At 39.3% G+C, this 16,882-nt stretch overlaps 2 protein-coding genes and 1 long non-coding RNA gene across 7 annotated transcripts in view; 2 read left to right on the top strand and 1 right to left on the bottom strand.

Moving 5' to 3' along the window:
- Positions 1-3,062, top strand: part of rdh14b (retinol dehydrogenase 14b) — a 4,413-nt gene extending 1,351 nt beyond the window's left edge. The window contains exon 2 of the mRNA XM_032584547.1: positions 652-3,062. Within this exon, the coding sequence (XP_032440438.1) occupies positions 652-1,269 (618 nt within the window). The 3' untranslated portion in view covers positions 1,270-3,062. The remainder of the gene's footprint in view (positions 1-651) is intronic.
- The window catches only part of LOC116733740 (uncharacterized), a 25,828-nt gene extending 8,946 nt beyond the window's left edge, over positions 1-16,882 (top strand). Inside the window, exon 4 of the long non-coding RNA XR_004342101.1 lies at positions 14,666-16,882. This is a non-coding gene — a long non-coding RNA (uncharacterized LOC116733740). The remainder of the gene's footprint in view (positions 1-14,665) is intronic.
- LOC116733737 (brain-enriched guanylate kinase-associated protein) overlaps positions 4,144-16,882 on the bottom strand; it is a 28,555-nt gene continuing 15,816 nt past the window's right edge. For all 5 annotated transcript variants that reach the window (XM_032584543.1, XM_032584545.1, XM_032584544.1 and 2 more), the window contains 3 exons: positions 13,454-13,561; positions 13,060-13,140; positions 4,144-6,394 (listed from right to left, as the gene is read on the bottom strand). In XM_032584543.1, coding sequence (XP_032440434.1) covers positions 4,997-6,394; positions 13,060-13,140; positions 13,454-13,561 — 1,587 coding nt within the window. In that variant the 3' untranslated portion in view covers positions 4,144-4,996. The remainder of the gene's footprint in view (positions 6,395-13,059; positions 13,141-13,453; positions 13,562-16,882) is intronic.

Below are 16,882 nucleotides of genomic sequence, written 5' to 3'. Positions count from 1 at the left end.
AAGATGTTTTATTTTTCTTTTTGGAAAATGTGAGATAGTCTTTTGTCTTCTTTTTGGCCAACAATGGGTGCCTTTTTTGCCCAGTCAGTTTCCTGTTCAATTTATTCAGGTTATTTGCAGTTATTTATTGATTTGAAACATTTAACTGTGACAAAAAGGAAGTAAAAAATAAGGGAGATTAATGTGGGTATACTTTCTTTGTGGCCACTGTATTCTTGTATTCTAGTGTACTTTTATATCACTTTTCTTTCACTGGACAGTAGTTACCTCTCATAACCACTAGATGTCGTCAAATATCCGTTTGCTCCTACAAGACATGTTGTTGTATTTCAGAAAATAGTATTTCTTAATCTTATTTAATTTGGAAAATTTATACTTTAAGCTTACAATACCCACTGTGATATCTACTAAAATTAAATTAATAAAATGAATAAAAATGTAAAATACAATGTGTTCTAGAAATAAGTAATAGTACTGGAATTAGAAGTAGCCTCAAGCCCTCTACACCTACATTTCTAGTACTTTTTTTTTTTTTACCAACAGTCTAATTTAGAAAAACCTATAAATAATATATATTTCTTGTATACTTTTAAAGATGTAAATAGTCTGAAATTGCAAAATCTAAAATGTTTTATATGTTTTTGTTGTCAGGAGGAACCTAAGATTGATGTGCTGGTCAACAACGCCGGGATCTATCAGTGTCCCTACACGAAGACAGAAGATGGTTTTGAGATGCAGTTTGGAGTGAATCACCTGGGCCACTTCCTCCTCACTCACCTGCTGCTGGACCTCCTGAAGGCTTCGTCTCCCAGCCGCATTGTCGTCGTTTCCTCCAAACTCTACAAATACGGCCACATCAACTTTGACGACTTGAACAGCGAAGGGAACTACAACAAAGCTTTCTGCTACAGTCAGAGCAAGCTGGCCAACCTGCTGTTCACACTCGAGCTGGCTCATCAGCTCGAGGGCACCGCTGTCACGGTCAACGCCCTCACCCCGGGGATGGTGAGGACCAGACTGGGACGGCACGTCCAAATCCCTCTGCTGGCTAAGCCGCTGTTCCACCTTGCCTCGTTGGTCTTCTTGAAGAGTCCGTTGGAAGGAGCCCAGACGCCGCTCTATCTGGCCTGCTCCCTCGAGGTGGAGGGGGTGTCGGGGAAGTGCTTCGCTAACTGTGAGGAAGAAGAGTTGATGGCCAAAGCTACAGACAAACAGGTGGCCAAGAAGCTGTGGGACATAAGCAGGAGGATGGTTGGACTCGCAGAGTGACCATGGGGCCAGTTCTGAGGGCCGGACTGTTAGGGAATTAAGTGTTCTTGGACAACTTTGTTAATCCACTTTTGCTTGCAGACATCATTGTGCAAGAGATGGGTTGTGAAAAATCCTATTTTTTTTCCTCCCTGGGGATGAAAACTTTAATGGAAAGACATGTTGTGCCTCTGAAATGGGATAATTAGCAGACTTTGTGCTACATTACAGAACTGATTAGATCTCATATTATGATTTGAATTTTAAGCGGTGCCTGTTCAAGTAAAGTTTTAAAAGAAGTTTTGCAATTATTTTTTCATCCTGGTAACTCTCGCCTCTTTATTCTCTTCACAAATCCCACCTACTCGTACTTTAGAAAGTCTTATGCACTATTCATACAGCACCTTGCCAAAATATTCATATCTTTATCACATAGTAGACAAAAACACTGATAAATTTTATGTAGTTCAACAACAAAATACTGCACAATCCAGATTTTCTTGTTAAAAGCACACCGGTTTCTAACATTTTAACAAATACAAATCAGAGAACTGTGACATGATTGTGTATTCATAGCTATTTGTTTAAAGCTGATATTTCTAAATAAATTACAGCACAAATAATTGCTTTCATCATCAAAATAGACCAAGACACAGCAGATAGGTCAGGAATGAATTTGTGGGGAAGTTAAAAGCAGGGTTAGGTTTTATATTAATATCCCAAGCATTTAACATTTCACGCAGCAGTTCAATCTGTCATCTGAAAATGGTAAGAGCATAAAAACTCAAAAGAACTGACCATTTAACTAAGCTGACAAAGAATTATTCAGTGAAACAGCCAGGAGGCTTTAATAAATCTGGAAGAGCTGCGGAGATCCAAAGCTTTAGTGAGAGAATTTTCTAACAAGACAACTGTTAGTTGTGCTCTCCAAAAATCTGGATTTTTTTTTTTTACAAAGTGGCGCAGAAAAAAGTAGATGCAAACCACACATCATGTTATGCTCTATTGTGATGGTCTATCATATATAATCCATATTAAATACAACAAATCAGTTTGATAAAATGTAGGAAAGAATACGAATACTTAAAGATACTGCAGCAAACGTTTCAGTGCAAAAAGATTTAAAGATACCATCAGTCTAACTGTACACTGCTGAGGATATAATATTTTGTTCCTATATAGCATGACCTTATCAAAGTTCAGAAGTAGACATCACGATCAAAGGAATTGGACTCGGTGCGTTCATGAAAGGCGAGCTGAGCTGAGCTGTCACGTTTACCTCAACAGCAGGTCTCATTACTGCTTGTGCTCTTCAGATCCTCAGTTGAGTCTTTGTCTGTGCTCAAGTTGTGCGCAGCTTCACGTCAGTTTTGCACAGCAAAGCAAGAACAAGCTGAAGGTGGCTGTTTGAACTGGTCTCCCTTTAGTGCATTTTTAAGCTTAAATGGTTTCTGCTGCGTCTGTTGGAAGGCTGACGCTGCACCGTGGCCCCCTCTTGTGGATGGATTCAAACTTTACAACTTCTTTATCTCTGCAGGAAGGCCGCCTGAAAGGACAGCCATCAACAAGAACAATGAAACTGCTGAACCACAGAAGCGATTAATTTACAAGGTTGTTACTTTAATGAGTTGTTCTTGCCCAAACCAAATCAGCCCATCAGTCGCTATCACACAAGCCGTTTTAAAGCCGTTTGTTTCTTTGTGAATATAACGTAAAATTTAGTTCAGTAACGATAAATTCCAAAATGTCTGGCACAACAGAATGAATGTTTCCTTTAAGTGCTAAATAAAGACCATTGGCTCCAACTAAACATATCTACAGTATCTGTTTTTCATTTATGTATCTATTGTTTAGATCAATAATTTAGGAGAAAAATATGGATATATATTAAGTTTATGATATATATAGAACGTAAAACACACTGATTGGAGCTAAAAAGTTGTGCATGCTTATCCTTTTACGTCCTTTTTCATTGCTTGCATTATAAAAGATTTATTCTGTCTAGTTTTACTAGCAATAAATCTTACTGCAATAAACTAGGCTGGTGCCTAGGCGCTGCTTAGTAAGAAATACCCTCATGAGCTTTTCATTTTTAAATCAGAAAAGCACATTTCTGATTTAAACATCTTAGGCAAATCAATGTTGCCTTGGAAAAACAAATCATGGACTGCTACTTCCTCGTTAGCCAAAACAAATGACAAATGCAAAATGATTTATTTGTGTCCCTTCAAGTGCTGAAATCATGTCCTTCTAATCAAGCTTCTGCATAATAACTGTAATGCCAACAGTGGAAATAGCACTGAAAAACTCTAAAGTTTCCATTTCTTTTTATTTATCTTCTTATATCTGCACATATACAGTGTATTTTCTTAGGGTTTTATGCAATAGAAAAATAGTGTATAATTTAAGCAGGAGGAAGGTGATACTTTTTCTTTTTTTGCAAATGGAAAATCTTTTTTACTTTGATAAACTCATGATGGTGTTGGCAGCATGACAGCACCACACTTAGATTTAATTCCTCAAAAAAAAGAAAAGAAAAAAAATCAAGTTCAAGGGATATTAATACATTTGCAAGGCGCTGTATACACCTGACAGGAATATAAATTACCGGGATCTGTCTGTGAATAACACAAAAATAACTTTCCTCTTTGTGTTCAGTTTGCTGATCTTGGCAAAAATCCATCCCTGCAACCCTGTTTTTAAATTTACTACAATGATAAAGCTGAGTTTCATGGTGACTCAGCATGGACGCGCCACACTGCTGCAGGAATTTGAGTCTGAATGATAAAAAGACTCTCTGGCTTCACCCTGATCAGAAAACAAATAGAAATCGAAGTGTTGTTACAATCCCTGTGAAAATGGAGTGAAGTTGATGTCTTTTTCAGGCACCCACACTTGAAGTTATAATTTGTGCTTTATTAAGAGAACAAAACAACAAAGTATATGACCATGCATCATTGTCTAAAAAACAAACTTACAGAGGCTTAGGTGGGTGTGGGCATCCAAATCTGAGGTAGAACTGGGGCAGGAGAACCTCTCAAAGAGACAACAAAAGTGCAAAAAAATCTAATAAATAAATACTGACCGCTAAGACAGATGTTTACATCTCAAAACGTTCCATCAATAACAAGAAATCACACCCATCAATACTGCTAAAAATCAATTAAAGTAAGAGAAATGTTCGTTTGTCATTTAAGGAATTAATTCGTAATCGATTTCTTCATTAAATCCTCAAAAGGCCGAGATTGTTTCAGCTGATTAAAAATAAAGACTGAAACGAATCTGTGCGCAGCTTATTCCGATTCAAATCTGAGCTTTCAGACATGGCACTAGCAGTTTTTAAATTTATTTACAACTTGCAGGATTATCAATAAGAACTGCACTTTTCGAATAAATTTGTTGCTAACAACTACTTATAAAATATATCACTCAATTCTTAGTTATTATGCTTTTTTAGACATTTGAAACGTAAATACATACACATTCATATACATTTTAAAATGTCATGAACTCCTCTCTGCCTGTTTCCACCTTAGTTGTGGCTAACTTCCCCAAAAATATTTGCAATCCTCTATCGCGTAATCATCTCTCCTAAATAATCTCCACTAGTTTCATCTGCGTGAACCATTTGGTACCTGGCTGCTTTTCGAACCATTTTCAGCTAAATGGTAGCAGCAACATAACTCGAGTGCACCAAGGCCTTGTGTGTTTAGTCGAATCAAAGGTTTCAACCTCATTTGAAAGTCCTTCAGTTCAGAAGGGTTCCGTAAAGCTGGGCCTTTGTAAGACTGTCCTTCCTTGAAAGCCCCAAAGAGCCAAATTTTTGGTTGTAAGGAGGAGGAGGCGGTGGAGTCGGTGGCGGCTGCTGGCTTGCCTGCGCAGGCATGCTGTGCATCTCAACCTGATAGTGCTGCAGCTCTGTGGCCATCTCCAGGGACCTCTGGTTGAGAGACTCAGTGGAGCTATTGGGACTGGGGTCAACGTACTCTGTGCTCTGGCCTCCAGCTGCAACGTTGCCCTCCCTGTCTTTGGAGCTCCCTGAGTGGTAGAGGCTGTGCTCTGACCCCTGGCTGTCCTCACTTCGGTACAGATGGGCTTGGCTGTGTGCTTGCCGCAGTCCGGGGCTGCATTCGGGGCTGGCGGCGACCCACACCGGATCCATGGCATCTGCACCATGATGGTAGTAGTCAGCGCCCTCCTGGAAGCTGCTGTAGAGTGGACCAAGGCGGATTTTGGCGGGGCGGACGGAAAAGTGCTGCTCTGAGAAGCTGTAAGGCGAAGCTCTTCCTGGACTGCGGTATGAGTGGGCGCTTAAGTCTTCAACACTAAGCTGTCTCCATCTACCAATCAGTTCTTCCTCCTCGGGGGCTAAAGTGCTGCCTCGGCGACTGTCTCCGTAAGCGACACTTGGGGAGGAAGATGGAGGCAGAGGCTCGTACGGCTCACTGAAACACGAGGACATGGTGCGGCTGTAGACCGGCGAGCTGCCGTTCTGATGGTGGCTCAGCTCAGTCTGTTGGAAAGGATGAGCATTCCCAAAGCTCCTTGGACTGTCCCTCTCCCAGGATGAGTCACTCTTTCTCTCATAGTCCCCCGCATCTCTCCATTCCATGTAGAGGGATTGATGACGTGGTGAGGAAGCTGCACTACTGGGTGGGTCATTGCCTTTATCCTCCGAGCCACCTCCACTGAAGCTGGAGTAAGAGCTGGAGCCTCCAGCCAGCGCTGCAGGGAACTTGGGAAAATGCTCCTGGGAGAACCCGGCCTGCAGTCCCACAGAACCCTCCTCCGGTGTGCTGTCGGTGGAGTTCTGTGGGCCATACAGGAACGTCCTGTGGCCGTGCACGTCCATGCTGGGCCTCCTCTCGCGGTGACGGTCTTCGGGGCAGTACAGAGCCGTGTCACTGCTGTACAGGTCGGATTTGTAGGCCGCTCTGAGCCCCAGGCGCTCTCCTGGCCCGAGTCTCTCGAGAATGAATGTATGGTTCTGGGTTTGGGGGCTGGGCGAGCGGGACGCCTGGCTGCTGCAGGCCTCATCTGGCTTTTCAAGCACGTTGGCAATGAGGGAAGTAGAGTCAGGGTAGTCGTGGCAGAGAGGAGATTCTTCCAGATGCATGGTCAGGCGCTCCTGACAGTCAGCAGGAAGCTGCAAAAATTCAAAGAAAAAGAGACATTCAGATTAATATATGGGATAGATGTGTTCAGCACTCATGTATTGAGATGATTCTCAATTGTGAAGCCAGAAAACTTGGAACACAAATAATATTTAGTCTCCATACACCCACTAGAATTGTTATAATTAAAAAGTCTATCATGCTGAGCATATTAACAACTCCTTCAGGTTTACTGGAGGTGACACTGAGTAATAAGCATGGAGTTATTGCTATCAGGCTTTTGGGATCACATTGTCGAATCGGTAATGTTCTGCATCATTCTGGTGTGTGTAGTTTTCCAAGGTGAGCTCATTTCAATTTGCTAATAAATCATATTTCTAACAGTTTTTTCACCCCCTCTGGCACTTGAAAGTGCTTTCCCCTATAGAGCACCTCCTGAAAGAGCTCTCCATAAATATCGACAGAACACCTTTTGGTCCAAACAAAATCAATATTTACATTTTTCCTTCTGTAATGAATTTCCTTCCATGGAGGTTTCAGATCTTTAAAACATCCCCGTTGTATAAAGCACATCTTTTATCAAAGTGGCAGCCTAAAAGCAAACTTTTAAAAGGCTTAGCCATCCGTGCGTCCCCTAGTGAAGTTAGTATCTTTCATAGATCTTATTCAAATAGAAGAAGTGTTAGAAGAAGTGTGAGAGAATTTGGCATTTAATTTTCTATCTTTGGCAGCATGATGTCCTTTGTCACTGACGAATCAGCAATTGGTGTATTGGAACAAGAGCCAGACCCTTTGGATTGGCCTGACGACCAAATATTCCCCAACATTTCTCTCACAGATGTCAAGATAATTTAAATAGACCTCTCTAACCAGGTTTGTCCTAAAAACTGCCAACTCATGTCCTTTTAGAGCTATGGTCAGAGATTTACATCCAGTCATCATAAATCTGGCAATATTGTCAGATCAATTTGAGGTTTGTCATAATTTATTTGAATTGTTTATTTTCCGGTGTGGAATGGCTGCACCACACACAAATGTCATGATTCTTGAATATGGGAATTGGGTGTATAATTTTGAATTCATCATCTAAATTGTGCTTTACTCATCTAAAAAGGGATCCTAATTATACACACAGGTTCAAAATTATACATACAACCCCACTAAATCCTGGCTTGTCTTTGCAATCTCAATCTCACAACTATTGTAGCCACTAAGACGCAGAAGGCATCATTTGGAACAAAAAGGTTTTTCAATTTCTTACTGTGAAGTACATGAACAACTTTTCTATTTTCATTTTCAGCTGTTATTAAAATGCAAAATGAAACAGATCAATTATTTTAGTGCTTTTGAGAGATGTTCGTCTCATTTACTATCAGAAACTAACACTTTGGCTGAACAAAACCTGTTTTTATTCCTAAATCTGCCAGGGGTGCAATTACTTTGGCCTTAGCTGTATGTTTTCAAAAATGAAGGAAACATTATGCAACCAAAGGGGTTATGAAGTGGAACTCAGAAGGGTTGATAGATCTCCTATTCTAAAGGCTTTAGCACATCCATGGTGTGTGATGCCTTCCCGGTTTTGTTCTATTGTCTAGCTCTTCTTCATCTCATCGCATTTCAGTACAGTCTGTCCAATAATGTGTATGAAGCACAGTTCCTCCTCACTCTGTGTGTTTTAGCTGTAAATATGCTTGTCTTGCTGATTGCATCGACCCTCTGTAATCACTTCATCACACCTTCTATCTGTTATAAAGGTCTGTCAATAGGGGGCCAAGACTACCTTGCCTGGTGGCTCAAAGGTGTGAAGTAGCTGTCTTGTTCCTCTCTAAAAGCACAAAAACTCCATACCTCAAATTGAAGTGTTTTGTGAAAGAGATAAATGATCAAATTTTTTGTCCACAATTACAAAGAGTATATCCTGGGGTGCCAATGATCACTCTTCTAACTGTCAAGCTTAGTGGTGGTAACGTCATTCTGTGGGGCTCTTTCTCCTGAAAGAGATGAATCAGGGTGACCGCCTGCAGGTTTCTCATCTTCATCTCAAATCAGTGAAAACTTGGACATACACTGAAAAAACACATAATCTTACAAAGTATTGTTTGTCTAATTTCTGGTACAAATATCTTGGTACATTTAATGCAAGTCAAAACTAATGTACAAGTAACTTTTCAGCAAGACAGAGGAGCATATTTAAGTCAGCAAGTCCTTGATATTGATGAAAAAGTACTAGTTCCACTGGCAGAACATTTCTCTTTTAACATGGGAACAATATTTTGTTGTAAGTGAAATAATCTGCTAGTGCAGCTGGCCTTTTAAAATCAATATTAAGAAGTTACTGATTTAAAACAAGCTTCTTTCTGAAAAGTTACTTCTAAGTTAGTTTTGTCTTATTTCAATCATATTAAAAATATTTGCTCTAGAAAATAGGCAGAAATACTTAGTAAGATTTTGTGGTTTTACAGTGTAACAGAGAGTTCCAACAACACAATAATGCTAAACAAATACTATAACTGCCGTCTGCCCAGAAGATACCAGAACATTTTTATGATGGCTGTAAGGTATGGCACTGTCCATTCTGTCTTAATCCAGGATTAGATGTCTCTGTTTATGCAGAAAGTGTGTCAGTTTGTCTATTGTCCACGAAAGACAAATAGAGTGACATTTCTCAGAAAAGAAAGCCATTGTTCTAATTTGAGTATTTCTTAGAATGAAAGCTTCCATCATCTGTCTGTAGCTCACCATAGCAACAAGTAATAAGTTAACTGCACTCTGTCATCGCCAGCAATCTAGTCAGTTGTTCCTAAATGGCTAAAAGACAAAAGCTAATTATAACTTTCTATTTAGAAAAGAAAAACAATATAGGCAATTTAGCAAAACATGAGGACAGTTCATCATAACAGTTTGATTGCAACCAAGCAAAATGCAGATTAATTACTGTCCACACTTTTTTTTCTCTGCTAGTGTTTTCTTTTTAAAGAAGATGCCTTAAAGCTTATTATGTAGCGAGCCTTTCACACCCTCTCTGTACTTGTTTTTGCAGCCAAACAAACAGCAAAAGCAGTTCTGCGGGCGCTGAAGAGCCGCGGCACTTCTCAAAAATGCAGCTCCAACATTCATCAATATTCTTTCAATTAGCTTCCACCCACAGGACCAGCAGACCGGCGGACGTCCAGAGAAAACACACACGACCTCTGACCCCCTTACTGTTTGGCTGAGAGCTACTGTAGCTCAACTGTTTCTCACTTTATGAGAAACCTTTGCCAGAGCTCATGCTTCACTGCGTGGTTTACTGAAAATGTACAGTTGGTATTTTATGAGTCTTGCGCAACCAGAATGGATTTTGCATTGATATTTTTATGCAGTCACATCACCGCATGCTTTAACCTTGTGGACATGCGCCAGCTTTCCCTGTGACATATAGGGAAAGGCACGAGGCCCACGGCTGATGCAGCAGAAAGGCGAGCCAAGCTGGTTGAGTGTTTAAAGCGCTCATCAATACTCACATGCACTCTTTTCACAAGCAACAGCAGGATTGTATGATGAGGCTGCAGTGCGCTCCCCAGCCGCATTTTGCAGCACACTGTAGTTTTTGCCTCATCTATCCTTCACATTGCCTGACAATGTGCCTCGAAGTAGTTCCCCTGCTGATGAGCACCTAACAAACCTTGCATATCTTGCATATCTTGTTTTATATATAGCTCAAACGCACATCACACAGTAGGGAGGGTAATTAAAGTCCTATGGGCTTAATTTTTGAAGCATAATTCAGATTTCTTTAATGAATAATCTCCAGCAACAAAAGTAGACAAATAGCAATGTTATACTTATTGTCACTTCTGGAAAAAAAAAAATAAAGTCTTGTAACAAATTCATCTTCCTCCAATAACAGATGGATGCCGCCAATAAAATCACCAAAACCAAAACAATTGGTATCCTGAACAATGGAAAAACAAATGGAAATATAGCATTTCTTGATTGATTTACTTCTTTAAAGTTTAGAACCTCTGGGATTTTTCAACTTGGGTTTCTGTTTTCTTGGATGAACTTTAACTTGAGACAGGGACCCATATCTCTTAACTGCTGGCCAATAGACTGGATGATGACACTAGATTATCTTGACTCTACACCAAATGAAACGAATGTTAAAGGAGGACAATAAATCTCCAAATCTCACTGATGACTGTGGCAAAGACTGTCATTTTAGTTTCAGGTGTGATGCTAAGAGGCATTATGTTTTTGCTGTCTGGTTCTGTTGAACCAGAAATGGATGCTATTTTTTTCCTTATTTTGAATTTTGTACACAAGTACATTAATTGCTTTATCTAATGTACTTTTTTTATATTGATTGCTGAAACTCAAGATCACACAAATGCAAAAAAAAAAAAGAAAAAAGAGATTAAAGTTGCTACCACAACCATTGCATGCTACCAAGATAAGATAGCAGCATGTTTAGGAGGCATTCCAGCATAAAGTCTTCTCTGTCCTATTACAATTTTAAACGTGCAGTTGCTAAACTCAAGTTGGATTGTAAATGCAGCAGTAGTGTGCTTTCGTCATATTAGACTAAAGTCTATTTTACAAAACATTTTCGTCGTCAACCTGCAAAAGCTATCTCCTTCTGGCCATACATAAAACTGGAGAGAATCCATAAAAGTGCCCAGCTGTGAGTTTTTAGAAGGGGAGCCGGCAGTGATGACAGGAGGTGTGGTGCAGCACTGAACTGAACACTGAAGTCTACACATAAATCGAAATCCCTATGTCATTATTATTAAAACAATAGTGGCAGACAACGTTAGAGGTGCAATTCTGGTGGAAAAAATGCATTAAAAATTAATAATCTATATCATCTTTTAATGCTTCATGTTGGCAATGGTTTCTAAGTCTTTTTCATGATTTAAAAACCTGCAGCTGTCTGGTCACACAAGCCATACATTATGATATTACTCCTTTGACCTCTGCAGCTGGTATGTCCTGACGCAGGTCTAAAACCAGGTTGTAACTACACCTCACCTGGCGATTCAGGGACATAACAGTTGGAAACTGACATCAGCTCCCTCCCCACATCGGTCCTTTTTTAAAACTTAGCGATGGCAAAAAGACGCTTGTATCCCGCAGTAAAGTGTTTTGAGAAAATGACTGTAGGAATAAGTATTTTGGCAAAGAAATACTCCTAATGAGTCTGGTGTGATTTGAATTATGAGTGTGTGTGTAAAGGATTCTCATGCATACTGTTAAGCATGGTGAAAGTTCTATGATGCTGTGGGCCTGTTCTTTACTAAAAAAGCTCATGACCTTATGAATTACTTGAAACGCCGGGAGATTTTAAATAGAAAACAAAACAAAAAAATGCACTACCACTTGGTCCTTCAACAAGATAATATTCCAGACACAAATGTTTTACCAGGCACAAAATCAACTTTATTTCAAAGTCAATTGCTAGATCTTACTAAATTAATCCCTGTAACTTTGTTAGATAGTTTGAGAGGATTAATTGGTGTCCTATTGATAAAAGAGGGTTGTGCAAAGTATTACCAGCACAGATGCCGGTAGGTGTTAACAAGTAAATAAATGTTCTAGCCTTTAACATTTTATTTCTCTAAACTTTAAAAAAAAAAAAACTGCTGCAAAGAAAGATTCCTATCTTTTTGGACCTTTATGGTTGCTTTGAAAATTTCATGTTGTGAATCTTCCAGAAAGTATGTTATAAATCCTCTTTATAGTTTGTTAAATTGATTGCATTTTGTCTAAATTGTCCCCCCAACTACAAGGAGTGATTATATTCAATCAAATCAGGAGAGAATCGGCAACAATTAAGTGATGATGGAGCCATAAAGCACATAGGAAATCTATTTAATGTTTAGTAATAGAGCGTTTACTGCAGCTGCCACTGTGATTGAAAACACTGCATTGTTACACTTTTCCTTTTTTAGTCAAAACATTACTTGCTTTCAATTTAAGAGCCTGCATTTTGTGAGTTTTCAAACAGCAATAATAACTTAATGAGCTTGCAGGTAATTATTTTTTTTAATTACATACTGTATGTTTATCTCTTACAAGTGCACAACTGCATAGCCATAGTCTAATTTTTTGGTGTTTCAGCTGATCCACAATGTTGAACAATGTTTCTCACAGCTAAACAAATCTAGGAGAGTATGAGCTAATGTCAGTACTTTTTCCATGCCTTGGAGCTGTTTAATATTTTTAAACCTGGCTTCTTTCATCGCTCAGAGGTGAAGGTTATTCAGGCAAATAACCTTCAGCTTTAATTCTCCTACAGCGCCTCAGTCGCTGCTGCAGCAACTTCCTGTTCGTGTCCTTCTGCCAACTCTCTTATCTTTCCTGGCTTTCTCAGGGCAAAACGACCTTCTCATTACAGTCAAGACAGCAATTTCTTTTTTGCCTAAATTTCAGCCCGGCAGTACTCTTAAAACCACTCACTCACTCACTCATTCAATGCAGCTTAAATGGAAATATGTTTTTTTTTTTCTCCTTCTATATCCACTCATCCGCTTGATGTCAAATGTCAGCACCAAAAGCTTTTTTTTTTTTCTTTCGTGTGCATAAAGAGGGACAACGGTTTTAAACTACGTGAAAAACAGTGGGAGCTGTTAAAAATAGGTTTTGGGAGAGGGTAAAGGACAGGTGGTTCAAGGAAAGCTTCAGGATTGAAGCTGGTGAGAGTGGGTGGAGGTCTCACCTCGGAGAGCTGGGCTCTGTACAGAGACTTGTTGCACTGCAGCAGCTGAACAGCCAAGTTACAGTCTTTTCTGTACAGCTCCTGCGGAGGCAGCACATGGACAAAACCAAAAGATAACAAAAATGAATTTTTATCATGTTTTACTTTTTTACCCTTCTTATATACATTTATAGTAAGAAACTGTATTTAAGCACCGCTGTGTGAGATTTGTAGCTATTTATATCATGCACAGAATGTTAAGTACCTCCTGAATCAGAAGTAAGGTTTGATGATTTGAGGACATTTTGCACTTTTCTTCTAATTCACTTGTGCTTGGTTAAATAGTTAGGAAAAATCCCATTTTCTATGCCATAAAGGTAAGGTAAATGAGATCCAACTAAAATGTTAAACTTACATTGTCCTCTTGCAGCTTCTCAATGGTGAGCTTGGCCTCCATCAGGTGGTTGTTGAGGACGATGATTTCTCTGCTCAGAGCTCGTTTTTCATCTTCGTGGTGCTGCGACTTGACAAGACAGATTCATAAGTTATATGTAACAATCTTTTAAATGTCATAAGATCAAGATCAGTTAGGATGAGTAGCTTCCTAATGGGCCACGATTGCATTATTTTGTACTATATTGTACATTTAGAGAAAAAAACAAACTGAAGTTAGAGGTTGTTGTTTTTTTCTACTTGATAATGCCTTTAATGCAGCAACAGGGACAGAAAGAATGGATTTTGTCTTGTAATGAGGACATATGTGACTACATGAATGCGCCTCGGGCAAAAGAGCTGCAGCAAGCAAGCCACAAATATGCTGACAGGGTAACACTTTTTAAAACACCCATTATTAGGACAGGCAGCCAGGAAGAACAGGTTCTTTCAGGGTCAAACAAGAAATAATCACAATGCCTAATTCCAGCAGCCTTTCATCCAGGGGAAAAAAAAAAAAAAACATTTCAGGGGCTAACACAGATAAGAAGAGCTTTTCAAAATAGGTTTGCATGCTGCAATGTTGAATGATGACTCATTTATCTATATAAAATAATCTACAAGTGCTCTAAAATAAAAGCAACAACAAAAAAAACGGAGTGGATTTAAAAAAGAAAAATAAAGGAAGGCACTTTGCAACTAAAATGGCAGCAAGGAATGTTTCAGCTGAGCACTTTTGGCCATTAGGCTGCAGGTTATTCATGGACCAGCATGTCAGTGAACTTTCTTCTCTCTGAGGAAATTATCTTTTAAATCTTGCATTTCGTAACCCTCTCAGGTCATTAACTGAAAGAAGCTCCCCCGATGCCTCTTGTCCTTGCCACTAATACAAATGCCTCACAAAAGTGTTCAAGCCCCTTAAAATGCTCCACATTTAAGTCACTATTGAACCACACAATTCAATGTACGTACTTTACTGGGATTTAATCTGACAGATCAACACAAAGTTGAGCATGATTCTGAAGAGAAACTAAGATAATACATGGCTTAAATGTTTCACAAATAAAAAATTATATTGAATTTATATTCAGTCTATTTTACTTTGTTATCTCTGAACAGAATTTGGTGCAAGTAATTAATTTTCATTGAGAAATAGAAACTTCCTAGGTGTAAGTTAGGCTCACTGCAATATAAGTGTTCTGAAAAGGGCACAGAGGTTTATATGAGAACATCAGTAAACAAACAGTGCCATAAAGACCAAGCAGACAGCTCAGAGATAAAGTGACTCTGGCAGAGCTGCAGAGATCCACAGCTCAGGTGGGATAATTTGCTGACTAGTTGTGCACTCCACAGAGAAAGTCAGAAGTACCAACACCAGGTTGAACAAGGCATGAGGTCAGTGTAAACATATGATGAAAGGTTTTCTGAATAAGTGAGATCAGAAATGAACTTTCTGGACAATTTTTACTGATACACTCATATTTTTTAATTTCAAATCTTTCAGATGGGGGGTTTGCAGAGGCTCTTGGTGCTTTTTTCCCTCTTATCTTGCTATGTGCAAATTGTTTCTCTTCATGAGTATTTTTTATTGTTACCAATACTAAGACTAAGACAAAAATAACTAAACTATATCTGAAATGCTACATGTGGAAAAACTCATCCTCATGATCCTGTAGAGATTGGTGGAGCTAAATACAGAATAACCATAGAAACCTTCATGTAAAAATAAACATTCCATGTAGCAATTAAATAAAATGATTATTTTAAAGGAAGTTTAATTAACTGAGACACAGGCTCACAAGCCATTTACTGATGTCAAATGTTAGCATGTTAGCCAATTAAATTTTATATTAGTTAAGATAATGAGGATATTTTGAGAGACAAATTTTATACCCGTCTTTCTCCGACTTTCATTCACTTGTGCTGAAAACACACGCTGCTGTTGGTCTGCTATTTTATGCAACTGCATCTTCACTTTCCTTTTTCTCCCACAACATCCATATCAATGTAAAATGAAGGGGAACAGAATATGTATTTCACAGCTAAAAGAGCTCCCCCCAAGGTTGTACTCAAATTATTCTATATAGCATCAGTACCTTCCTGTGGTGGCAACTATATGCACAAATGAGGGGGGAAAAAACAGAAAAGTTGCAAGGATCATTCTTTATTCCCTTTCCTTTTATGTAGGAACACAAGTTTCTTCTTTTTCACTTTCAGCTAAAGTTATGAGAAGTCCCTGTGGAAGGCCTAAAGGGCCACTTCAGGCTCTAGGACCAGAGATTGAAGAACCCTGGGTTAGTGTAGTCAAATCCCAGCCTTGTCACAACTAAAGATGTGACAAGACTTGAAAATTGACTCTCCATCCTATTCTACTGATCTTGAGCAACCAAATAAGGAAACACCTCCTAAAAGCCCTGCAGTCGTAATCTGCAATGAAATGAAAAGTGGCTGTAGCATTCACTAAGGTCGGCTGAATGGAAAAACGTATGGGTTGTTGACTAAAAAATGTCAAAAACCACATACAGCATGTGCTTTTTACACGTCATAATTATGTGCTGCTTTGTATGCATCTTGGGCAAATTTATTTGAATAGGAAGCATTTGTGAACTCAAGTTTTTTCATTGGGTTCAGTTTCGCCATTTTCACTTGTTTGGGAAACTAAGAGGAAAAGAGGCTTGACTCTCATGCTTATCTGTCTTGTAATTACATTCTCTGTAGTCGTGCGGGGCCCAGGGGTCAGATGGGTTTGTGGCACCTCTAGAGTAAACAAGTTTTACGATTGCAGAGAGACTTACTCAGCACCTCTCTCTAACCCTGAAGGAGTGTATGTACGTGGGATGAATCTGGAGTAGCACATGAGAAAATGTCTGTTGGTAAAAAAAAAAACGAACAAAACCCTAAAGAAAAGCAGATTGCCTTTGTTTTCGAAATGACAATTTTAGGGTAACCTTCGACTGCATGTCTCTGCGCGTGTGTGTGCGCTTGTGTGTACCTGGAGTTCTCACATTGTCAACTGTAATGACTATTATTTTGTGGCATAACAAACCAATTCGATGAGCATTTTCAACTGTCTATTCACCAGCTCAGGCACCTGATGGTTACAGTCTTCTGGGGCAGACTAGTTAATTCTATCTTTCCATGGGCAAAAACAGCATCTGACAAATGAAGTGAGGTTCTCTCCTCTGAGGAACAATGGGTTTGCTATCCCTCTGCCAGTGGAAGGAGGACAGCCAATTGTAATAAACCATAATTAATGTCAGTGGCACAAACAGCAGGGGGATTCATTTTCAATCTGCGCCTCAAAGTGTTCTCCACGCCGTGTGACTTGCTTCTCTCCAACTCCTTCCTCTTTGACAAGTACGAGAATTTGCATAAAAGCCTCAAACCAACACATACACGCGCGACTTCAGAC

The sequence above is a fragment of the Xiphophorus hellerii genome, chromosome 15, assembly GCF_003331165.1.
Source record: "Xiphophorus hellerii strain 12219 chromosome 15, Xiphophorus_hellerii-4.1, whole genome shotgun sequence".
Taxonomy (NCBI): Eukaryota; Metazoa; Chordata; class Actinopteri; order Cyprinodontiformes; family Poeciliidae; genus Xiphophorus; species Xiphophorus hellerii.
The sequence above is the reverse complement of the archived record's forward strand: the minus strand, read 5'-3'. Positions and strand labels throughout refer to the sequence as shown.